This window comes from Juglans microcarpa x Juglans regia, chromosome 6S (genome assembly GCF_004785595.1).
Source record: "Juglans microcarpa x Juglans regia isolate MS1-56 chromosome 6S, Jm3101_v1.0, whole genome shotgun sequence".
Classification (NCBI taxonomy): domain Eukaryota; kingdom Viridiplantae; phylum Streptophyta; class Magnoliopsida; order Fagales; family Juglandaceae; genus Juglans; species Juglans microcarpa x Juglans regia.
In genome coordinates, this window is record NC_054605.1 from 14,326,879 (window position 1) to 14,353,740 (window position 26,862).

The 26,862-nt window shown below is 34.2% G+C and overlaps 1 protein-coding gene across 2 annotated transcripts; it reads left to right on the forward strand.

The window, feature by feature from the left end:
- Positions 1 to 1,922: 1,922 nt before the first annotated feature.
- Positions 1,923 to 8,239, forward strand: LOC121236989 (probable E3 ubiquitin-protein ligase RHG1A). 2 transcript variants are annotated; one of them, XM_041133532.1, is made up of 6 exons: positions 1,923 to 2,439; positions 3,584 to 4,657; positions 4,787 to 4,981; positions 5,068 to 5,222; positions 5,566 to 5,676; positions 7,864 to 8,239. In XM_041133532.1, the coding sequence occupies exons 1-6, from the start codon at positions 2,275 to 2,277 to the stop codon at positions 7,922 to 7,924; spliced, it is 1,761 nt and encodes a 586-aa protein (XP_040989466.1). In that variant the 5' UTR covers positions 1,923 to 2,274; the 3' UTR covers positions 7,925 to 8,239. The 2 variants fall into 2 exon arrangements, with proteins under 2 accessions (XP_040989466.1, XP_040989467.1); XM_041133533.1 differs by having other exon boundaries at positions 5,089 to 5,222.
- The last annotated feature ends 18,623 nt before the right edge of the window (positions 8,240 to 26,862 follow it).

A 26,862-nucleotide genomic window follows, 5' to 3' on the forward strand; every position in this document is an offset into this window, starting at 1 on the left:
ATTATAGGCCCTATTTAACTTTTTTATTTTTGGCAAAATTAATATTAATATTTATACTTTTGGGGGCCTTAGCCAATGGCCCAGCCTTTGAGCCATTGCTGGGGTAGACTGTAGCTAGTGAGAAGGCATTTTGCATGTTATGAGTCATGTTAGAGAAGCCTACACTCATCATCGAATAATCTTTTCGGATCTTGACTAAATACGAGGGCTTGAAATATATATATATATATATATATATATATTTATATATGAAATAGGCTCTATAATATTAATCAAATATTTATAAATCTATATGAACTAGGATCCATATCATTTATTATCATCCCTTTTTCATTGAAGAACCTTTTATAAAAATCTTGAATTATTGATTCCATTAACATATACAGTTGAGATGGACAACTGCAAGGCAAGAAATCAATGATCCCCTTTGGGTTGAAGGAATTAAGTTCGCTTAATTTTCAGAGTTGGCTTTTGTTGGGCAGTGGTTATTAGGTTATCCCACATCAGTTATGAAAGAAATTGATAGTCAATTTATAAGTGTGAGAGAAGACATTATTCCTTGAGCTAGCTTTTTGAGTTGAAAGAACTCGTGACTACTTAACACTAGTATTAGAGCCCATATTTACTGACAGTCAACAGGATAAACGAGTTGTTACGGGATAAACGAGTTGTTTCTACTTTGACTCAGGACCCAATGTGTGGGGAGGAGATTGCTGACTTATCCCATATCGCTTATGAAAGGGACAGTAGTCAGTTTATAAGTGTGAGGTAAAATCTTATCTCTTAAACTAGCTTTTAAGATCGAGAGAGCCATATTCAACGGAGGTTTGGACAAATGATCGTGACACAAAGTTGGACATATGTTTGGATATGAAATGAGTTTATTAAAGAGAACTAGGGGTGGGCTCCGACTTATCAGAGTCGGAAAGCCCATCTTCAACCTCTGAGTTGGAGTCGGAGGTAATTTCAAACTTTGACTCCGATTGGAGTGGAGCCGGAGGGTTGGAGCCACACACACACACAGATAGCTCAGTCGACGCGTTTGTGAGGCCATGCATCCTCAACGCTGCCAAAGGCCTAAAGCCACTGTGCATTTGTCTATTTGGAAGATGCCTCGACAAAAATAAAAATTGAAAACTGAAACGAAGGAGATATATGTGCACTGTATCTAAAAAAATAAAATAAAATCAAGACGATGAAAAAGAGTAAGCGATGTACCTAGAACCAAAAATCTTTAAAAAAAAAAAAAAACCCAAAACGATGGTGAATTTTGAATAAAAAGCGAAAAAAGCAAACCTGATAGACAACTGACACACAGACTAATACAAATTGAGATAGATAGACGCAAATTGATGAGACAGATAAACAGATTTAGACAGACACACAACTGAGTCAGACAAAAAATAAAGACTTTTTTTGTTTGGAGAAAGAAATTGCAACAAATATTTTTTGGTTTAGTCGAAGTTCGAAAGTCAGAGCGAATTTTTCCTCCAACTCCAATTCTGATTTTGACTATTTTTTTCACAATAACTCTAATTCTAATTCTAAATTTTATTTTTTCCGACTTCGATGGAGTCGGAATGGAAGCATACGTCCGCAGGAGTTTTTGCCCATCCCTAAAGTGAACCTTTTCTTCAATCAACTAGTCAAGTTTCGTTTATTAGGTAGTTGTAGTCTACATATGTAGTCAACCTTTTTTACATATCATGAATGAGTTGTAGTCGATTAATTAGATAATTGTGAAGCGCAGATAATCAACTTTTAATAATGTGCGGTGTGGAGAGGATAAATAAAAATTTTCAAGATACAGGAGCATTAATTTTATATTTAAAATTTAAATATAAAAACTTAAAACATTTTGAATGAAATGGTACAGCTACGCTTATTCAACTTCCAACTCGATTTTATACGGAGTCACTGACACGTACAGTTTCTTAGAAAAATAAAATACACTTTCCTTCGGTTAAAAAGGCTCCCTCATTCATTCATTCCCACACCTCTGTGCCTGTCTCTGCAACCTACTTCGTCTCATTCCCCAGCCAATGCCCCCTCCCTTCTTCACTCAAGCAAATCAACTTTCTCTCTCCCTCTCTCGTGCATTTCGTTTCCTTTCATCATGCTTGAACTCATTTCGCCAGCTGTGAAATCTCTATCAACTTTCTGCTGCTAGATCTGATTTTTTTCCCTGTGATTCGACTGTTCGTGATGTAATCGACAGACCAGATTGAGGTGTGGAGGATTTGGAGACCCACATTGGTAGTAGGGGGAGGGGAAATGGGATCGGGCGGAAGTAAGGCGTCTTTCGGTGGTGTGACGACATCGTCTTCGACTTCCTCGGGTAGCGTACCGAGGGGTCGGTCGAGAGGGCACCGAGTTTTCCAGTCGTCTTGTCTCGGAACATCCTCTGGATCCCGCGACGGTGGCAATGCCGATCACCAGGTCCATTATTTTTGTTACTCATTTTGCCCCTCCTGTTTTTTTTTTTTTTTTTCCCCTTCTGTTTCAGTTTTCGTATAGCTCCTTCGATTTTCGTATTCTATTTTTCTTTTGGTATTCGTTTGTCTTACATTTGCAACAGAGAAGTCGATTTCTCCGAGTATTATTTAGCGAATCTACGTTGGATCTAAAACAGTTCTTTTTTTCTGTGAGGCGAAACTTTAGAGTCTATTTCCAATGTACCGGGCTCTAGGTCCAATGGAAGGCCTATATAGTTTAGTTAGGCTCCAATGAAGAACTATGTATATGTAGGAGAATTCTATATACTCCGTTCTGAGGGCATTCCCTTCTCAATAAGTAGACATGACATTTTCTCATTGACCTTTGAATTTACTATTTGAAAAAATAATAAATGAAGATTAGGGTGTACTTAACATAATTCCTATAAATAATTCGGTTAGAGAGCGGGACCTGTTATTTTATCAGTCTTGTTTTCAGGATCAAATGTGCACAAATTTCAATTGGTAGTTATGTTCCGGATTATAACTCAACCATACTTCGGTTGACTTTATGAACGGTCATGCACTGATTGGAAAGTTGCAAATGAATTTTTAATAGTATCAGATTTATCGTAGATGCCAAAACTCTTATAAATTAGTTGATTTAAGATACGAGTCTTGATGCTTTACTTCTCATGATTATGGCGATTTCTATTAATGGAGTTTAGTGAATTTGCTGGAAAGATTCCGCCAGTAGTTTTGTTGTTTGGTCAATTAATGTGAAGCTCCAGGGTGTGGGGTCGTATTGTTGACGGGAAACTTGAATTTTTGGTTTTAGATTCTATTTCTGAATTTCAATTGCTATTGAGAAGTGAGAACATTGGGTTTTCTGGTGAGTAAACATTTGAAGAAATTGTGTTGAAGTATTTGCCTCTAGACACGGATTGCTCTGTGGTGTGTTGTTTCCTCTCTCTCTCTCTCTCTCTCTCTCTCTCTGGGTGAGAGGTTGAACTTCGGTGCCAGTAGGCATTATGCATATTGACACTGTTTTTCATGGTTTAGCAATTATCAAAGGGCATATGAGTGACATGCAATCATTTAGTCGTTATTGATTTTCTAAATACGTGCATGTGTAAATCATGTTTCAGGTCTGCAATTTTGGGAAGAAAGAAAATGGTTATGGTATAGGTCCATGTACAGATCGCACCGAAACAAGTTCAGATGAGGTGAAGACTGAGTGTTACAGAAAGGTTAAAGCTGATCAAACTGGTGAACTACCTTGTTTATCTTCTAATGGTGATCTTGAAGAATGGGATGAAGCAAATGTTACTGATACGGCATCCAGAACTGGTAGCAGCTCCCAAGCTTCTTCAACTCAATCCTTGAACCCCTCGAGTCGTTTCCTTTCTCGCTTTAGCTTAATACCAGGTAATGGAAGCTTCAGACTCAGCAGAGCAATCAGTTTAGGGTCATCAAGATCCTATCCTGTTTCTTCTACAAGTCTCACAATACTAAACGACGAAGATGAGCTTCATCTACAGGCAGGACCTGCCAGCAGCTTTGTTCATAGAAATGAAACACATCAAGGTAGTCACTTGCTTCCTGCATCATTGTGTGATGGAACATCCACACGATGTTATGAAGAGGCTACTGGCAGTTTAATGTTACATGCTCCAACACCTGATGTTTCTGACAATTTTCAAGATAATCAGACAAGTCCTAATATCCACAATACGACCATAGATGGTGATATAACAAGAAATGGGGTTGAAGGTAACTTGTATTCACCAAGGGTTCATACTGAAACTGGGAGTGTTGAGACTAGGCATTCTGATAGGCGGATTGGAGCTCGCGAACCAGTTGAACGGAATGTTCGTTTCAGTCGGACCCTAAGTGTTGGAAGACTTCGTGACAGAGTTCTTCGTCGATCATCACTGTCTAACTTAACATTTTGTCCTTTTCAACCAGAGACAGAAACAAGAGATGCTAGTCAGGGCAGTGGTAGACCGGCCTGGGAGGATGGGATAAGCCAACCAGTATCTGAAGATAATGCTGTAATGACTCCAACTACCTCCGGTTTTCCTACATCCGGCACATCTAGCTCTTTATTTGGTATCCAAGATTACGAGGCGGAAACTTCACGGTCAAGAGAAGGTAGGTACCATGATCTACTGGAGCATAGATCAAATTTCCTTGAAAGGAGAAGAAGAATACGATCTCAGGTTTGTAAAGTTTTTGCTGGACTCTGCTAAGTTGCCACCTAACCTTTTTTGTATGGCATAATGCAATTTTGTGATCTTCCATCATTATGTGTGTTTGTTTCAGAATAGTGATTCTTTTTCATGATTTAGGTTCGTGCTCTTCAGCGATTGGGGAGTCGTTTTGAGAATCTGTCTGGTCATGAGAGGTCTTGTATATTGTCTGGTCAACATAGAACAGGTCGTTGTACATGTCGTGTTAGCAATCGGGATGCCAATGTAAATGATGATGGCAGTGCTAGGGCCAGCATATCAAGAATTGTTATGTTAGCTGAAGCTTTATTTGAGGTAGTGCTGATATGCAATTACCTTTTCAAATGGACTTTTTTGGTATTATTTATATAAGTTGAATCCTTTTTACATATTTTAATTAGGTTCTGGATGAAATTCACCAGCAATCTGTGGTTTTATCTTCTCGACCTTCTGTATCTTCAATTGGATCTCTCCCTGCACCTAATGAAGTTGTAGAGTCCTTGCCTGTCAAATTATACACCAAGTTGCAAAAACATCCGAATGAGGAGGCTGCACAGTAAGTTTTTCAAGTTTACCTTTTGGTTTTCAGATTACTAAATTGTTGAATGTTGAACTGCTCGTTTCATCTTCACCTGTAGTAATCATAACCTAACCTAGGGAGTCTCTCAATTGCTGAATTCCCAAATATACTCGGTACTTGGTATGCCACCCTTAAATGCAGTACCTGCTCACTGCAGAATGAATCCTTAGTTCGGCAAAATGATGTCTGAGCAATTTACACTTGGTTCTTTATTGTTTTTATTTTTTCAAAAATAGTTTAGTTCAATTCGAAATTTTTTTGAAGTTGGCTTTTATGCTGGATTATCTTAAGTTGCCTTCTGCTTTTGTTGATTTTTAAGATGTTATATATGCCTTGTGGAGTACGAGGAAGGAGACAGCTTGCGGATATTGCCTTGCCATCACGAATACCATAGAGCATGTATAGACAAATGGCTGAAGGAGATCCACAGGTACGAGATGGGTCCAGTCTTTTAATATTTTCAACATTTATGACTTACAATATAAATACACTTGCGTGCATACAGTTGCAGAATTGGATGGTTGGGATTACATACAGTTGTCTAGGTTATGATGCTGGTAATGTTTGCTTGAGAATCTTTATTCATTGTAAACTTTCTAAATTTTTATTAAGTAATAAGAAGTTTTATTGAATCAAGTAAATAGGCATAGGTAAAGTACGCAGGATGTATACAAGAGAAAACACCTAAATACAAACTAGGAACTAGTAGAAGCTAAAAGAAAATCATGAAAATCATCCCCATTCAGAACAAAAGCATTCGCCCAAAAACATAAAGTTCGAAAGAGAAACTCTCTAATTCCTCCCAACAAACATTCTCTATTATCAAAACACCGCACATTCCTTTCTAACCATAAACACCACATTAGGCATAAAGGAATCATCTTCCAAATAACAGCAATACGATGACTACCCTTAGTGCCTTTCCAACAAGCCAAAAGATCCACTACCCTCTTAGGCATCACCCAAGCAATACCCGTCCTACCAAAAATCTCATCCCAAATGGTCTTAGCCACCTCACAATGAAGAAATAAATGGTCAACAGATTCACCATCTTTCTTACACATGAAGCACCAATCTAAAGATGATAAGACCACGCTTTCTCAATTTATCCGTCATCAAGATTTTCCCAAGAGACGCCAACCAGCAAAAGAAAGCAACCTTCCATGGCACCTTGGATCTCCAAATGCACTTCCAAGGAAATTGACTAACACAATGGCAAGTCAACGCCTTGTAGAATAAACTAACTGAGAATCTGAGATTTCCAGCACGATCCCACAGCAATCTATCCTCCCTACCCTGTACAATCTTCATGTGATACAACCTTCTGAAAAAATCTGAAATGACACTCACTTCCCAATCATGAACATCTCTAATAAAACTCACATTCCATTGAGGAGTATCGTAAGATTAAAGCGTCAGCTACTGCAGCTTCTTGCTCTCTTGCAATCCTAAAAAGAGCAGGAAAAGTATTCTTGAGAGCCATATCCCCACACCAAATATTATGCTAAAAGCGAATCCTAGTTCCGCTGCCCACCTTAAATGTTACATGGCTAACAAACTCCCCCCAACCATTCCGATAGATTTCCACAAACCCACTCCATACACACCTCTTACTTCGTTAGAACACCAACTCCCCCAAGCCCTCCCATATTTAACATCAACAATATTCCTCCCCTCTTTTTTCATTGTAAACTCAAGTTAGGTTCATCTTTGAACCCTTAGGAACTTATGAGGCATAAGGTCATGTTTTATATGGGGCAGATTGTGTAAACTACCCTTTTTTATTGCGAAATGCCTGACTATGAGCTAAGTGGGCAACAGTTTCTAGTAGCTCCATGTTTGGTTCAGTCAAGGAATCTTTTTGCTCCAGAAATTATTAGAACTTGATCCAATATATGGGTCCTAATTAAGGCTCCCGTGACTTACTTTAAAAAAATTGCATTTTTTCAAGCAATTAAGTGCACTCTTTTCTTTTTTTTTATTAAGTAAAATTAAGTGCACTCTTTGTATTACTTATATAAAAAAAAGTGCACTCTTTGTATTGATGGTGTATGCCATTGATTTCTCGGTTTTGTGCGGGTGGTGCGTTCTTCTAGACATTATGCCTGTTAAGGTTGTAGGGTTTCTACTCCTTTTGTTGCATCTTTGTATTGCTATGTTTACCTCTACAAGGTCAACTACCTTTGATTCTTTTGTCTCTCTCTCTCTTGGCAATAGACACATTAGAGTTACTTTGAGGTGTTAGTAGCAATCTTAACCCTCTCCCCCTTCCCTTTTAACAATGAAATTCATTTGTTTGCTAGATCAGTAAAATTCTCAAATTCATATAAAATGGACCAGTACATGTTATGGAAGTCTAAAAAGAGAGATGTGATAAGCTTGAGTTTTTTTTTTCTCCTCTGAAAATGTCCTCTCTATAAACCATTGCAATTATATGAAGAAAAATGTCCTGATTTTGTACTTCTCATGATTGAGTGCAAATAGAATTGGCTTTCCCACGTGCAGATTATAAATTCGTGTGCTCACTTTCCCTTGCTACATTTCTGACATTAAAAATGAGTGTTCTCTTGGTTCTGCTAACAATGAGACAATATGCTTGCTCGTATATGGTGTTCAGGGTATGCCCTCTTTGTCGCGGTGACATCTGCAGATCTGATTCATTGCCTGCCGAGAACTAAAGTGGCTAGCTTTGCCGTCTTTTTAAAGAACCCATGAACTCTTTGAGTAAAGTCCTTCACTTAGGCAAGAATAAAAGCTGAGTCAAGTCTGATTCTTCAGAAAGTTAGTGTCCATTTTCTGTCGGATTTATCTTTCTTGGCTGCAGTTAATTGCTCTAATTGCACAATGAAACATGGCACCATGGTAGAATTGAACTGAACTACTTGCAAGTTCCCCTGGAACTGGAGAGAGGGGAGAGATGGTTCTTCTTGTTGCCCAATCAGCATTGTATATTTTGAGCATTCCCAATTCTAAATTCCTCGAATCTTGCTTGATAGTTGCTTGATATGTTGTACGAGAGAGGATAAGACCAGCTTGGATTGGAGTACGCCTTCTTGGGGTTGATTGACCATTTCCAATTTAATGGTTGATATTTTAAGTATCAAAGGAAATGTCCCACCAATTTGTAGAAGGGCATGAAATAAAAACTATAGTACCTCCGGTCGCATTCATAAATCTGGCGATAGCTCTTGAAGTACCCAAAACGAACTAATTATCAATTGGCATAAAAAAGGATTGGCAACTATCATGGCATCTGAGGTCACAAAGGTGCCCTCTACCATGCGTTAGTGGGATTCCAACTCTCAATTTTACCATAAGTTGGGACTGTCCATGACTTCATGGCATTTGACACTGCATGAGGTGATGGCGTGCGTCCATGGCTATCGCATGCGAGCAGCTAAAAAGGTGCGTCATCCATGCCCACCTTGTAGCTACTCTCACATTTTGTGGAAAGTGTCTTAATACTGTCTTTAATTTTAAAGAAATTATATCTGCAATCCTAGTGTGGGCAATTCTTATGCACTTCTTTTAAAAAAAATAGATAAATATGGAACTCACATAAAAGAAAATAAATTTTAAATAGTGAACTCTACTCTTTTTTTAAAAAAGTTTGCGGGACTTGCACAGTATCCTAAGATTGTATTTAGTATTACTCTTAATTTTATCTACCTCTCATTAAGATGTTCATGGATCAAAACTCTCAGCTTGAATATATATCTTGAAAGGTCTCTAACTGCTAATCTAGAGATACCGATCGAAAAGGTCCTTGGGATTCCTCCACAGCTTGAATTTTTTGCCAAAGAATTGAAAGAATACATAATGTAAAATGTAAGACACAAAGTACGTACATATATCTTGGAGAATTATATAGTATCTTCACCCTACATAAACATTTTTAGGAGTATTTTTGACAATGACAATATAAAATATTTGATGAAATCTCTGTCAGCACATGGATCGCGTGCTAGCTTGGCTGCAAGAGCAAGATGTTTGGGTACACGAATGCATGCGGAGGCTCCGATTAGGTTAATTCCGATGGGTTTTAACGGATCGATTTTCAATCGTTCGAATATTGATGTCAGTTATAAGCTATAGAGAGAACGTTTAGAAGTTAGAGATATGAAAGAGGCAGGGTTGGAACAATTACATCAATTTTGTGCTTTTTATTTTTATTTTTTTTATTTAATCAAATTTAAAGATTTAAAGGAAAAGAAAGATAAGCGAGCGCATATCTACTTTATTATAATAAGTGATTATCTAAATGTGAATAATAACTTTTGTTGTTTTTCCGTTAATTTTTCTTGTTTTTTCCGTTAAGTACGTTAAGTCTTGTTTTATCAAAAGGCCCTTAAAACCTTTAATCATTTGACATATATTTCTCTTGTAGAATTTAATGAAAGATCATGTTTTATCAAAAGGTCTTTAAGACCCTTGACCATTTGACATTTAGCTTTCTTGTAGAATTTAATGAAGGATTATGTTTTACCAAAAGGCCCTTAATAGCCCCACAACGCACATGAATTGACGTCTTTTTTTCATGTCCTTTTTGTTTTGACAGTATATTCATTTTCCTTTTTTTTTCAATTTTTTTAAAATAAAAAATTAATAATATTTTATTATATAGAGAGTGAATAGATAATCTAATATGAATGCAGATTGATGCTCATACTTTGCTGAAGTTTAAATTTTTTTGTAATTTTTATCTTTTGTCTTTCTTTAACTTTGTATTTTTTTTTTCCAAACAAGTAAGCTACTTATTTTTTTACTTTTTTTTTATTTAAATCATTATGTCAAGTGCATCCCGGGACTAACACACTCGGTGGCTGTTTCCTAGTGTGTGTGTGTATATATATATATATAATATATATATATATATATAATGATCACTGCTATATTTATTGAGAATTCGAGAATTTAATGTTGTCTAAATAATTACTGAGCAATTACAAATGACTTCATAAAATCTATTTTATGCATCTATTTTTCTCTCACCTTAAATTCTAAACTTCGATAAAGAAAATTCTAAAGAATCAAAGAGTAATGTTAGATGTAGTCATAAAGTTTGTAAGCCTGCACATCATTTGAAATAGATTAGTATGGTTCACTATTAAAAAATTAATTTTTTTATATAGATCCCATAATTATCTAATTTTTTAAAAAAGAATACATGAAATTTGCGCATCTTAAAACTGTAAATATTATTTTATATATATATATATAAATATACACACCAAAAATGAAATCATCTCCTTTCTTCTTCCCAATGACACACGTGCACACATCAGAAACATGCTGCATGCAGTGTATGTATTTTTTGGAAAATGCTAGTTGTTTGGAGGATGGTCCGATATAATTTTTTTTTACTTAGTGATTAAGTAAATATTTTTTAATGATTTTTTATTTTTTTTAAATGTTTAAGAATTAAAAAAAAAAAGAGGAAAAGCCAGCATTTTACCTTCTCGCGAGAATTCATGGGGCGCACGACTCATATTTTTTGGTGGAACGTAACCCAACTATCTTTGTGGCTGAAATTATCGTTGTCCCAATGAATCACATGCATACGATGTTTACGTACATTAGGTTCATCATTTTATTCTTCGGATGGATCGATCGAATCGGTAGCTGTCTTTAATAATTGCAGATAAGATAACAATGGCTGACCCTTTCTCTCATTTGATTATGAAAGATGAAGAAAGCACTTCCCCCTTTTTTTTTTCTCGTCAAACAATTAGGCTATTCATGATTAGGTACCTGATTGCATAATTTCCAACTAATTAATTATTATATGTTTTTTTCCCGTAACTTCACTGTTTTTAATGATAGCTTTGTCCATTTCTTTTTTCTTTCCCTTTTTTTTTTTAATGGAAAATAGATTGCATTCATTTATGAAGATAAAGTTACAACTATGACTGATACATATAGGGTAAAATCCAGATTACAAGCCAACTACTTAGAGTTGGGGCTCTACTAGTACACAAATTCCTTTATGACTGGTATGGTCTTAACTTCTAGAACTCTCTACAGACAAACTGTTTGACAGACCACTCTCTACTTAAAGCAGAGATTTCAAACCCCACCCTTGAGAGCGGGGGAGGACTTTCACTCTATGGACAAACTGTCCAAGAGACTATTTCTTTTTTATTATTAATCTAAAATAAAGGAAATAACAAAAACGTAAATGATATATGAGAAAATAGCGAAATATGGCTTGGAAAGCTGTAGATCCGCATTTTCAACTTTAGAGGAAATCAAAAAAGCAAATACAGGGATTGTGGGGACACGCGTCACCCTAGAAGTACAGTGGACAGTCGAGTCTGAAAAAATCGATGGCCTTGGTCCCAAAAATATCGCACATGGTAGTGGTATAGCTCCCATTGCAGTGGCGCGTGAATGTCACGCGCACACTTTGGATTGCGCATGTGGCTCACGTGCCACTCTGTTCAACGAGATTCTTCGTTTGTCTGAAAGATCAGCTCATTGAGAATCTTGCGGTACGGCGCGTGGTGGTCGCCAGGCACTGAAGAACAACAAATTGGCATTTCACCCTACTTTAAAAGAAAAACACACAAAACCAAGAAAAAGAAAGAAAGAAAGAAACTAGACAGAAGGAGGAGGAGGGAGGACGAGCTAAAACTCCAACTCCCCTCCTCTGATCTGGGTTTTTTTAGGAAGGCTGCTTTAGAGAGAAAAGGGAGAGAGAGAGTATGGCGGCGAGGGTTTTTTTCAATGCTATTGTCCATTTCTTTTTCTTTTTGTTTTTTGTTTTTAAATTCGGTTAGAAATATACTAAAATTTTACTTTACAAACTAATATGAGTTGATTTCTTATGAACGTCACATTGTAAAATTCTTTTTTATCATGAGATAGATTTAGCTACATATCACATTAATTTATAAGCTTTCTTTTTATAATTCTTTTTTAGAAGTAATATTTGTAATCGTGGAATGCGTAAGTGCCGCACAATCTTTTTAAAAAAAATTAAGTAAATACGAGACTTACATGAAAAAAAATTAATTTTTTAATAAAAGACCCTACTCTTTTTAAAAAGAATTGCATGGTACTTGTGCATTCCAATACCTTATCTAACATTGCTCATTCTGTTTTTAAACTTAGTTTTTTTCTTATTTGTTTTAGAATCAATGCTGATTGTATAGGTTTTGTAAGCAAAAAAACTAATCTCCTCCCTTGATTCCCAAGCATGGTACATATGTGAAAACTATATATGATTAAAAGGCTGATCATCTTATCCACCAGCTTATAAAAATAACCTCTTTATTTCTCTTCGTCTCATGATTTTTCTTGTATTTGAGTGAGTTATGCCTATTATTATCAATGAAATTCATATCTATGATTACAAAAGAAGAAAATCTCTTCAATATCACATGATCATCATTACTTCTATAGTGTTCTTATTTATGTATAATTATCAACGATGTTGCATAGATCACATGAGCACTGTGACTATAATCAATAAGTACTATATCATGCATGTTTGCATCAGCCTAAACTAAACTGTCATTTCAGGCTTGGTTTGGAATGAGAGGGACTCTCAACCCATCTCATCTTATTATTATAATTTTTATAAATTTTCACACAAAATATAATAAATAATTCAACATTTTCAAATCTCAAAACAATAATAAGATTAACAAATAATATTCTAATAATATTTTATTCAACTTTCATATCAACTCATTATTCAAACCTCACCACAGTCGAACCTCAATCCATATTAATATATATCTCTCAATAGTGGCCGGATGACTCCATAAATTTTATTTCTTTTCTTCTGTTTTCGTCTATTTTTCAATGAATTTTTCACGATGATCATACTTTTAAATAATTAGTTTAATTAAGTACATACTTTAGGATCGATTGCCACCATGTCACTTTATTAAAAATAAAACTCAATATAAAAAACAACGCATCCATCTATTGAAACTCAATATAATTATAAAAAAATTAAAATAATAATATTTTTTAAGTTAATCAATATGGGCCTTAAAACGTTTTAATAAGCGAGTTTAAACTTGATTAACCCAAGGAAATATTTTAAAATTAGGGGTCATTCTGAGGCAGCCGGCCGGGAGGTGTCAAATTTGGATTAGAATATTTTACAACCATTTGACTCAAATCGTCGTAGTCTTTTTAATCAGCTTAATTATGTAGTGTTCGATCGGCTATCTTACACGCACGCGTCCGCCACAATGCCTCATTGGTTTTGAACAAAGCCAAGAGATAATATGATAGGCGAATGAAAGACCCCTCATCTCATATCGCTTGGGGCACAAGTAGATCTGATCAATGATTAGAGAGGAAATGTGGATAAAAAGGCTCGAGACGGATTCTGGGGTATTTGTATGAGTCGTATGTAGTGAGAGTCACATGCTTGGTAACGAAGGAAGTTCACGTTTATGTTGAGTTTGTAGAGTCTAATTTATTGATGTGTCAGCTCGCTTCAATGACTTGACTCAACAATGATGCGATATGATTTTTTGGCGAATTTTCAATGAGGCTTGGGCCATGAAATTAGAGATGTAAAAATTAACCAGAAAATCGGACTGGCCTGGCCCGAACTGGTGGAACTAGTCCGGAACCTGTTCCTTAAGTTCCAAAATCGACTGGTACGGGTCCGGTTCTGATTCTATGCTTTTTAGAATTGGATCAGACCAATTCATTATATTATATATTTTAAATTAATTTTTTTAATATTATATATAAGATTTTTTATATTATGTATAATTTTTATATTATATATAATTATATAAATTATAATTATCTATAAGATTGGCTGAGAGAAAAATGATTAGATCATTAGGATATTTATTGTGATCCCAACATGGTATCTAATATAGTGGACGTTATTCTCTAGTTTCTGCCTTGAAATTCTGAGTTGCTTACGTCTAATTTCTCTACGAAGGTTGGGCACTCTATTGGCTCATATATGGCTTGATGTGTTTAGGAGGTCCTCATAAAAGGTGATGATAAATTAAATTTCGTTCATTTTCAATATCATTATGTTACTTCACGTTCTTAATTTAAAGAATATTTGTTGACATTTTTCCTAGGTTTACAGGTGACCTATTGAATTGGACTATATCCATTTTTGACCGTAAACTCACAATCGAGGTGACAGTCTATTATTAAAACCGGACTGAACTGAACCAGAACCAGTAAAATCGGAGGTACCGGTTTAGGAGGGTAATTGGTGTGTAATCAGTTTTTGAAAATGCAAAATTGGTGTATACATGTTCGGTCTTAAATTTTGTCTAAAATCAAACCAGACCGGACTGGTTACACTCCTACATGGAATGCAGGCTTGAGCCTATCGGCCTGAGCATGATCTTTTGCTTTTGATGCATAAGAAGTGTCAAATAGAAAGTTCACTCAATGTTTGCACGAGAGGTTGCTCGAACGAAACTCATGTAGAGAGTTCACTCAAGGCTCACTTGACAAGTCGCTCAAGCAAACATCAGAGAATTCGTTTAAGGCACGCTCGACACTCCGCTCGAGCGAATAACCCCATAAGGTGAAAATTAGAATCTTTGATATATGACATTATAAATATGTACTTAATGAATAGTATAGTTGGTTCTAAATAGTGAATTTCGCCTTAAAATATATTTTGTGATTCCTCCACATTGACGATGTGTTTAGTACCCGCCACGTTCCTCGCCTCTCGTGGTGGTATCCTGCAAAACAACAACAACAGTAGTGAGGGCTCCCGACCGGGGGGGGGGGGTGTGCGACACCTCTGATATCAAAGTTAGTGTTGTGGACAAGAAAAAAGAATGAAGGAGTAGAAGAAGAAAAGAGAATCCCCTTACCTAAGCATGGAGATGGGTTTATTTACCCAACTGAGGTGGTCCCCTCCTTACATGGCCAAGTCTTCTATAGGCCGTACTGAACACCACGTTCCTGGCAAAGCAACTACTTGTCTCCTTAGTGGCCACGTCGTCGTTTTACATGCTCATGTGTCTTTCCCCTCATTTTCACTTTGCATCGAGTGTAGGAAGTGCACCCACTATCCAAACTCCTGGGCCAGGGCATGGCTCCTGTCATTGTTGTCATTTGTGGTTGTCCCCATATTATCAATGCAGCGTGATCTCCTGTAGGTAGTGAACGCGTGGTCGCTTTGAAGACCCTCACCTTCTTGACACGTACCCTGCAGGCTAGGCCCGGGTCTTCTCCTATTGCCTATGTGGAGTTGGGCCGCATACCTCCTAGGAGGGCCCAGGGCCTTCACTCACCCTGCCAAGGGGAATTTCCCTTCCACTCAGTAAATAAAATTATCTGCAACTCTGTAGACTTAGACACATTGCCAAACCACGTTAATTTTATAACATGCAATTGATTTGTTTGTATTTACTTTTTACTTTTATGTCATCATTTTTACAACAATCTAGATCCTCCAAATATTAGAGCTGATTTCCCCCGAATCACACTAATAACATAAGAAGAAGGATTGATAGTATTAAGCCCAAGATGTGAATCTCCTCCTAAACAAAGTAACCTTTCATCTTCTATATCTGTTTGATGCCTAAATACTTTATATGATATATATGTATATATACACACATGAATCTCGTTATATTTAATACAGTTTTGCTCCTAAGCAGTTGGTCTGATATTAGAAGTATAACAGCCTTCCTTTCATCTGCCGCCAAGTCAAAAATCACACAATAGTCTCAATCACATAGAATAAAATTATTTGCAGAAAAATTTATTTTCACCCACGACTAGAAAAGCTCGTTGCCCTCCATTTCATCTACTTTCGTCTCTTTGCACCGCCACCCAAGAGCAAAGTCAGTTCTACCGCCACCATCTCAGTCTGATGCCGACCATCCATTGCTTACCTTGGTATTTCCTACAATTTCACCCACACGGATTTTGCACCACCATCGCCCACATATATTTCTTCTACCACTAGTTCCTCTCGCACTCTCAGCCCCTTCGCATCCCTCTTGCGCAGTTGCCCCTTCACATTGATTTCTGTCACCATTGGTCCGTTGCCCACCATCCCAGCTGCCAACTAATGGTTGTTCATGGCTCACATTAGTGACCTTGGTGTTGCTCAGGTATTTTTTACCATTCCCAATACTCAATCAACATTCTAAAGTATTCTCTTTTCAGAAAATATGCTCATAAAAAATCTCATTGAATAGTAATTCTTTTGATAGAGTAATTTAAATAAATTACACCAATTATCATATACTACTATATAGAAGAAAATAAATGATTACTACTACATAAAAAGTCTTTGACAGAATGTTTGAGAAAAAATCTTTTATTGCTACAACACAAACTTAATTGCGATTCAAATTACAACTGCAAGTGGATGTTGAAATGTACAGAAGTATCAACTAATTGCTTATGTTAGTCAATGGGCTCCATGCAAAACCTTGAACTTGCTTTATAAAAAAAATTTGTCAATAGTTTCCATTAATAATGCATGTTTAATTAGCCTCTGGAGAATGTTGTTAATCTGATCAATCTTTCCTACTCAATTGACTGGGTCAGGATCTTTGGCTTATAGCTAGATTATGTGGTAGTTAATCAATCCGTCCTCGATCCACTTACCTTAGCATTTAAATTAGTCCTCCCATCTATAATCATTATTTTTGATTTATTATTATTATAATGAGTTTGACTATTCCAACTATAGCTTTCTTTAAGTAATGAGTGGCATATACATTTCTGGTTGGTTGGGCATAATATTTCTTTGAAGCATCAAGCTACAAATTAATTAAGCATCTTCAATCTTCAATTGTCAAACTCCCATTTTGAATAACTACGGAATTTATAATGTTGTGGTTTTGTATGGAATGAAAAAATTTCTTGTTTTGATATTGATGAACTTGAGGCTAAAAGTGTAGACATTAAATGTGATGTGAATGTGAAAGATGGAATGAATGTCAATGGAGGAGTCAATGTGATTTCCTCTTCGAGTAGTGGTTCTTTAGAGTCATTAATTGATATGGTAGTTGATGATGTGGAAGACGCCCAAGCATTTTATAAGACATATGCAAAATGAAAATGTTTTTCAATTTGGGAGAATTATACTTGATTGTCAAAAGATGATAAAAAATTTTGTGTAGTAGACTATATTTGCACAAGAGAAGGATTTCGGCAGGAAAGTCAGAAAGAAAAAGAACGAATAATTCTTGAACTTGCTAAGATAAAAATTGGATGTAAAACAATAATGAAAATAAAAAAAAGATGGTGAAAAGTAGATAGTCAACAAATTTGTGTTTGGACATAACCATATTTTATTTACACTGAGAAGTACTAGTTTGCTCCGTAGACATAAGAGAGTTACTAAAGTCCAAAAAGAATTTATGATAACTTTGAATGAGTCCAGTGTACCAACAATGAAGATTATGTCGGTGTTGAGTAAATAATCAAGTGGTAATTTTAATATTGAAAATTACTTAGGAAACAAAAGGAGAAAAGAATTTGAAGAAGGGAATGCACAACTCTTATATTTCTACCATCTTGATCAACAATGCACAAAACCTGAGTTTGTGTACTCCATGCAAGTTGATAAGGATAGGTGTATGAGAAGTTGTTTTTACGCTGACGCTCGATCAAGAGCTGCATACTAATATTTTGAGGATGTTGTCAAATTTGATGCCACGTACCTGACCAATATTTATAAGATGTCATTTGTGCCATTTTTTGCTGTTAACCATCATTATCAAATCATAATATTTAGTTGTATTTTGTTAGTTAATGAAACAACTGAATCCTATATATGGTTATTGAAAATATGGCAAAAAGCAGTGCTTAGGCATGTCCCTTCAACTATAATTACCGATGATGACAAGGCGATAGTGAAGGCCATTGTAGAGGTACTCTCAAATACAACTCATAGGTTGTGCTTGTGGCACATTTTACAAAAGTGTTCTGAACACTTGTCTCATGAATGTAACAAATTTCTAGACTTACAAAAAGATTTTTGTTATTGCATTTATGAGACAATTACAATTGATGAGTTCAAGTAGGAATGAGTTTCGATATTAGTTTAAGTATGAGATAAGAGAAAATACTTGTCTGCAAAATCTTTACAGTCGATGGGATAAGTGGGTTCTGGCTTAATTGCGTTCAACATTCTGTGTCGGTATGTCAACAACTCAAAGGAGTGAAATTATGAACAAATTTTTCAAGAATTATATTTGTTCAATCACCATGGTTAGTGACTTTAAAGATCAGTATAAAAAAGTTGTAGATGCACGTTATTTTAAAGAGAAAGAGAATGATTAGCAGACAAAATCTACACGGGCGTTATTGAAGACATGTTATAAAATTGAAGAGGTGGCAATGGTTTATATCAGAAAATATTTCATGATCTTCTAAGATGATTTTTTCAATAGTCAACGATACAAATCAACAAAATTATCCAAAGAGGGTAAAAGCAAGATATATGGAGTGGTACCTCATGGTAAAGAAACACTTATTTACCATGTGGCATTGGAGAGTGGTGAAGGAAATGCAACATATACATACCATATTTGTTAGTTTATAGGGACTATTTGTAGGCATATCCTATGTGTTTTTTGCAAGAAACCGAAGTTAGATAGATTATCATAACATTATATTGTAGAAAGATGGACTATTAATGCTAAGAGTTGACCTATTCCTGACATACCATGTTCTAAAGGGCAAGTTCCGCAACGACAAGACGATTTTACGATAATAAAAAGCAAGTTGATGATGCAATTTTATGACATTGTCAAACTTGGATCGCAGTCAATAAAAAACTCAATCACCTCACCCTTGCATTGGATAAGGTTCACAAAGAGTTACTTGTAATGGAAGATCATGTAAATGCTGAGGAAACACATTTTACAGATAGAGGGTAGTCAACCAATGATGATCAAATGTTAAGAAATCAAGTTATATCGAACTTTTCACAAACAGTCTAGGATCTTCCACGACTGCTACAAAAGGACGACCAAAATCTTTGAGAGCAAATAATCCAAAAGAAACACAAACAACAAATAAAAGACGTTGTAGCATTTGCAAGAATGAGGGACATGCTAAAAATAATTGTCATTTAGTGAGGTATAGTAGTTTTGGAATTATTTGTATTTTATTACTTTTTAATCGAAGAAGTTAATAAAGTTTGTGTTTTGTTATTTTTATGTAGGGATCTTGAGCCAAAAACTGACAACGTCTCACAATATTTGGATTCATAGTGCAAGTTATCTTATACTAGGTATGTGATTTATTTGTCTTTTGTTATGTCTAATTTAGCTTATATTTATCTCAAAGTTAATTTAATTCGTCTTTATTTTAATGTGACAGGGAGTAATGTGAAAGATTGCGAGCTTTGAAGAGTGGATTGAAGTTTTAGCTACTTTTATATCGTAGTCTTTCTTTTTTATTTGAGTGGAATGTAACTCATGGCAAATAAACTAAAGACATTATTGTAGTCTTTCTTTTTTATTTGAGTGAAATGTAGCTCATGGCAAAAAAACTCATGTAATTTTTAAGAATGTGTTGAATCTTTCTTATTATGTGATTCCGAGGAATTAGTAGCAAGTATCAAAGTCATAATTGGTATGCTAAATCTAATGATGTTGGTCTTTATTAGCACATGGTTGGTTGAATGCGTGTTGCCATGGAAAGTTTGATGTTGTAGGGAGTAATCTATCACTGACTATATGTGTTGTTTTCTTGTATGGCTAATGTTGCACGACTAGGCCAATTATCAACTTGCTAATAGAATGATCTTCTGTGAAGAGGATACATGGCCCCATAATATGCATTATATAGGAATTTCACATATAAACCAGATTAAAATAACACATATTCAATGCATTCAAAACTTGTCCAAAGTTCTCATTACATTAACCACATTATCAACACATTCAATTGAAAAAGTACTAAAAAAATTACAACGGGTTACATGAGTCATAGCACTGGCTGACATACATTGTAGTTTTTTGGAAACATAAAAATTATAGCACAAATTATGATAAAAAATAATCATGCCAAGATTAACACTTTCAAGATTCCTTTGTACTTCTTCTCCATTACTTGCAATTTGAATTGTTCGATGCCTAGACGTTCATGAAGTACCATCTCATTCTTTCGTTCAGCTAACTCCAAAGTCATCTTACATCAGTTGTTATGGTCACTTTGAAGATCAATTCATTCAAAAAATCCACATTGTTTATTGTTTTTATAGTTTGGACAATTATAAAATCTTCTATAAAAACTATTAGTTTTTCCAGAAATCTATAGCTTCAAGTGATTGCCACAATAGTAAAATGGTCTCTCCATTGGAACTTTGTCCTCCCATCTTGTAGTCCAATAACTTGAACCGGAATGAGAATCCAAACTTCTTATTTGTTGTCATAATTCGAAAAAGTAAGCACTAACAGAATTGAGTCTTAGAGCTAGCAGTGCATGCAGTAACTGAATAAGTATGAGAGCTATCAATTACTTAAGTAATATCTTCACTTTGAATTATAAATATAAAAACTCAAAAGTGTAATAGAAGGCAATTTAGTCATACTACACTGAAATTGTAAATTAGAATGAGAAAAACAGAGCATGCATAATCATTCATAAGATGGCTAAATAGACCTATCCCTATCGAGCTATAACATGCATTCATGCAAAGAGTTATTTATGTACAATTTTTAGTTATGATCCAACTATGGAGCACCCCACTCCATTCACAACCACATTAGCATTTCAGTTGTGCAGTTTGATAGATTTAAGTTCAAGCCAGATTTATTTCATTATGTACATATAATCTCTACAATTTGACACCAATTTTCATCTCGTTTGACCTTTTGCAACCTTTTTAGAAGAAAATATAACTCAGTTTAATTCCACACATTTCAATAGAGACATCACTCCAAACATGGCCCCTACAGTGGTTTCTAGCAACAACAATAGTACTATGGCTTGAACCTAATCACAGGAGGCTATGCATGTGGGAGGTGGGGGAGTCACTTTCTCTCCCATCAAACTGCACATTTAACACACTCACTAACACAAAACAGAAACATAAAGCATCACATCCACAAGACATACTTTTGTGTATTGGGACACCACTAGTTTCTAAGACACCCAAAATCATTGTCAGCTTACAATAATGGAATTTGCATCCCCAGTCCATAGGTACATGTAATCTTAATCCTGCATGTTTAGACACTTGACAGTGATAAAAAAAAAAAAAAAAAAAAAAAGGTACATGTCATGTCTTCAACACCAATGAAAGCCCTTGCAACAACTATTTATGATGTGTAAGTCATAAATCATAATGGAGTTCATCAATCAATCGACACATCCAAATTGAATATATATCTTAGTGCATCTTGAAACATCAGTACAACCTAATAGTTATGGCACCCAACTAATCATAAGACAAATTATTCATAGAACTTAGCTCATAGCTATCAACAGAGAAACAAGAAGTCATACAGATGAATAATTATGTTAACCACCAAACAAAATCAATTTTAAAAATCAAACAATATAGACTGGTTGTTCACAGATGAACCAATCTACCACATTGGGAAAGAGCATACTAGAGAGGCTTCGAGAGTTGCGTCTTCTTCGGCGGTGGCTGGTACCACTCCTTCGTCATCGGCTTCAAGAGAGACGGAAGTGGGTCACCAGATCAAGGGTCTCGAGGTTAGTTCTGGTCTAGGTAGAGTGAGGGGGCAGCCGTGCCAAAAGGGATGTGAGAGGGGAAGAAAGGGCAGCCGCTGTGAGAAGGGGACGAAGCCGTGTGAAGGGGCAGTCGTGCAAGAGGGATGCAAATGCGTAGTCGTGCGAGAGGGGACAAAGGGGCTGAAGCCGTGCAAAGGGGCAGCCTTGCGAGAGGGATACGAAGGGGCAGAGATGGTGGCAGAGAGATTTTCATCTGTAAAAGGACAAACAAGTTCGAAGGGAGAAATGAGTGGGGGTTGAGATGCACATCATCTCCATGATAATTGTGGTGGAAAGCCTACGTGTCACTTAACTATTGGCAAGTTGTTAATTAGATAAAATTAGATAGACCGGATATAACGTTTTCTCTATTTAATATTAAGAGGTATATTATTCATAAATAATAATGAATATAATTGATTCAAAAAATGGTAAGAATAACAACCATAAACTTAAGACATTACAAGTGGTTACTTGGAGACGACATGTTGGGTGTCTGCATTAATGGAGTCCGTGATCACCATGTTCAACAGCAGCAATAATAATGGCTGAAAAGAAGTTGTGGCTTTGTGGTGGAAAGGCCTTTTCAGACAGCAAAGAGACCAACGAAATAGGGTCCACTCCAGTTGCTGATGGACCAACCCATCCTCCTTCCCCCAAACTTCATTTTTATTGGCAAAAATGTTCAGTGATTTGAGATATGGTCCTCCTAAGGGTTGGCCGCTAGTGTATTTGTATGTTACTGAGATTATGTTTGGGTGTTAATTTTATCTTAATTTATTTTAGATTAATTATTAATAAAATTAATTATTTTTTTTATTTTTTCATAAAAAGTTAAATATATTTCAATCACTTCTTAACAGGATGCACAAAACATTAGAGTAAAGATGATAAGATTAGGCCACAGTTTGGATTGAAAATTCATCTCAACTCATCATTACAATTTTTTTTAATTTTTACATAAAATATAATAAATATTTTAATTTTTTTAAAATTTTAAAATAATAATAATATTAAAAAAAATAATTTATTTAATTTATCTAAAATTACCTCTCAATCAGGAACTAAAAAACAATAAAATAAAAATGAAATTTACACGCAAAGATGTGGTGATTGGCAGCCTTTCCGCAGTCTTTCGTCAAAGACCAACACCACACATAATATAAAACAATAAACCCAATATTTTAGTGTTAAAATCGAGTTTCATGTTTCGTCAGACTCAATTCAAATCTACTTCGTACGCTGACTATTATTATTTTTTCATTGCTTTGTTTTGTATTTTCTTTCTTGTTGCTTATCTGTTTGTTTTTTATTTTTTAATTTGAATTTCAAAATTTGCAGTATCCTATCATTATAATTATTTATTTATTTAATTAAAAATTATTAAGCAAATCCATAATCTATAAATTTATTAAATTATAATGACGTCAATAAATAGTTATATATATATATGGAATGAGTAATGTTACATACAATCATGGAATGTGCAAATACCGTATAATCGTTTTGAAAAAGAGTGGAATTTACTATTAAAAAAATTATTTTTTTTATATGAGTCATATTTATTTATTTTTTCAAAATAATTGCGTAACACTTATACACTCATGACTACAACTATCATTTTTTATATGGAATGTTTGTACTAATTGAAAATGTTCAATTGACAATAGGATAGGTCCTTAAAATGCTCAATAAAATTGCCAACATTTCTTTGCTCTTTGCTTTTTATTCCTTGAAAAATTATATCCACTATCTTTTTATATCATTCTTTCATTATTAATTTTTTATTTAGTATCAAATGATTTGTACATGTTTATAGTGTGAAAATTTCGTACAAACATTTTAAGAAAAATTAGATTGATATTAAAAAAAATACTATTTTATGATAAATCTTACTTTCTTTCAAAGAGAAGTTATAATAGATACACAAAAAGATATCATAAAAGTAAAATGATAAATTGACATAATTTTATATAATTTGTTATATCTACTTTATAATAAAAAAAAAATTTATAATACCGTACACAATATTAAATCACATCGATTTATTAGTTTATTTTATAAAAAAAATTTATAAATAAGTTAATAACACATTTTTTTGAAAATTGTGATGCGAGACTTTAGCATAGTTTAGTTTCACAAATCTTTTAAATCATTTCATTCTATCTCATCTAATCTAAATATCAAAATAATATTTAAATACAAATATTTTTCAATTTTAAATTTTCGATTTTTTAACTTTTTCATCTAATTATTACAATTTTTATAAACTTTCAAATAAAACACAAAAAACAATTCAATTTTTTTTAAATTCAAAACAAAAATTATATTAAAAATTTATATTTTAACCCTCTTTTAATTATATAATTTTTATATTCAATTTTTTCTCTCTCATTTTTCAAAATTTCATAAAAAAACCTATAGATATGAAAAATTTTATGCATCAATTATTATTTATTACTTTATACTTTACATTCTATAAAAAACACTCTCACATCTTATAAAAAAAAATCCTCACATTTTATAAAAAAAAAAATTATAAATATAAAATGTAAAAATAAATAGTAATCATATAGATCTATAAGTACTATTTCTGGTTATTTATTGGATGACAGCTTACACGCAATGAGAGTGGAAACGGACCCAAGTTAGTAGAGGCGAATGTCGCATATGCGCTCACAAGTCACAACTGTAACTGTAAGTGGTCCCACCCCAACTTACCTCGCCGTCAATCACGTAGTCCAGATGTAGGTAGACCCACCGTCCTTGACACAAATCACCATCCTCCACGTGGCCGTTCTCAATTTTGGTCCAAACAAAATTCCCATGTGCTTCAATTCCACTATTTAAAACCCCATAATCATCCCAATATGAATTAGCTATTTGAGAATAAATATAGCATCATCTTATAATTAAAATTGAAGCAATATATATATATATATATATATTTACACATTTTTAAAAAATTCATTCTTAATTTTTAAGCTATAGACTTTTTGAATTATTTTTTAAATTTGCGACTAAATACTTCTATGGTGCAGAGTCAAATGCTAAAAAATTCATTTATAACAAATAATGCTCCCAAGAAGTTTGATGGTTCCACTTATTCCTCTAATTGGATCATTGGCTAAAGAAAATTTATAGAGTAATGTTAAATTTAATCATGGATTGTGTAAGTATCGTGCATTATTTTTAAAAAATAGTGAGATTTACTATTAAAAATTTATTTTTCTATGTGAATTTTATATTTATTTATTTATTTTCAAAATCAGTGTATAGCACTCAGGCACTCTATGACTACATCTAGCATCACTTGAAATTTTATAACGCATTAGGGCATTCATTTATAAGTTGACTCAGGCCAATTTATCGAATTTTGATATTATTTATCGATCTGTGCGAATATGCATAAATCTTTTTCATTATTACAACAAATCCTCAAAAAATAATATTTATTAACACAAAATGAAGAAAATGGGTGAATCGAGTTCATACACTATTTTGTTACAATTTGGTTATTAAAACTTCCCTAATATTTAATCAAATGTACGTCATAAGATCTAATTAAAGATTCTTGTCAGGTAGTGGTGTTCTCTTCCTCATCTTGCTTTGAGAGAACTTTTTAATATGAAGATTTAGGATATCGATTATTAAGGTTTATTATTGAAGAATTAAAAAAATAAAATAAAATATGTTTCTATCATGCATTTTGTTATCCCAATACACAAACTGATGCGATATATTTTAAATTAGAAAATTTTATAAATAATTATAATTTTATGCACATAATCATATGTGTTAATATGTCAGCTATTAAAATGATAACAATTTTAAAATTCAAATTTTGAATTAAAAAAACTAACAAAATGAAACAAATACCTATGATATTGTGTATAAATTTGCACGTGCATGTGCACCACTCTTTTAAATTTATTTATCTCCTTGTTTTTTCTTTAAAAAAAAATTTTGTAGGCTATTTATCTCTTTGTCACATGAAATAACTTAATATATATCATATCAATTTGTAATTAGGATAATAAAAATGAAAATAAAGAGTAGCATTTAAAAAAAAAAGTAGTGTTATATGTACTTATAATTTAATTTACAAAACTTATTTTGTTAGTTTTCTTTTAAAATTCAAATCTTGAATTTCAGATTTCATGATTTTCAATATATCAATGACTGATATGTGAATAAGTACGTGTAAGAGGATTTTTCCCCCACTAAGCCCAAGAAACATGTGGATGAAGGAAAAAAGATCAAAAGCTCAACTCAGGGTAAATAGTCTCTAACTCGGTCCACGGGGAAGCTCTACTAAACATAACCTGCAGGAAGGATGGTGCTGCATGGGATGAGACTTGTCAGTTTGAGGACCTCTCGAGTAGTGTCCAGTCTTCAAGTACCCGCTCGCATAGTAGGAGCGATATATGGGGAGCCATTGATCTACAGAGAGATAAGACATGAAGGGACCAGAGGGAAGATAGACTGAGAGAATGAGGTTGAAGAACCATGCCACATTAATGACCTCACCATCCAGGTAACACGTCACATTAATGACGTTTTCATGGAGCCACGTTGTATTTAAAGGTTCTGACACAAGAAACAATACGAAAAACGCGAACTTCATGGAAACAAGCACAGTCTGCTCCCTAGATATATAGTATAAATAACAGATTTCATATATGAGAATATCTATATGATTCCTAGACTCCTTGACTTATTTACAAACTTTTAAAAATATTTACTAATTTTGGTATCGGAGATTACCTGACCCCTAGGCAGCCCTCACCAAGTTATACTTTTCTCCATCTTTTACAAGCCCATTGTTAAAGATTTAAGTTGTCGAATCTTGACTTAAAAATGCACGAAATACGACGTTAACAATGCATGTAACATTTTCATAAAAAAACATATATATAATTAAGATCGTTAACTATTGGTAGGT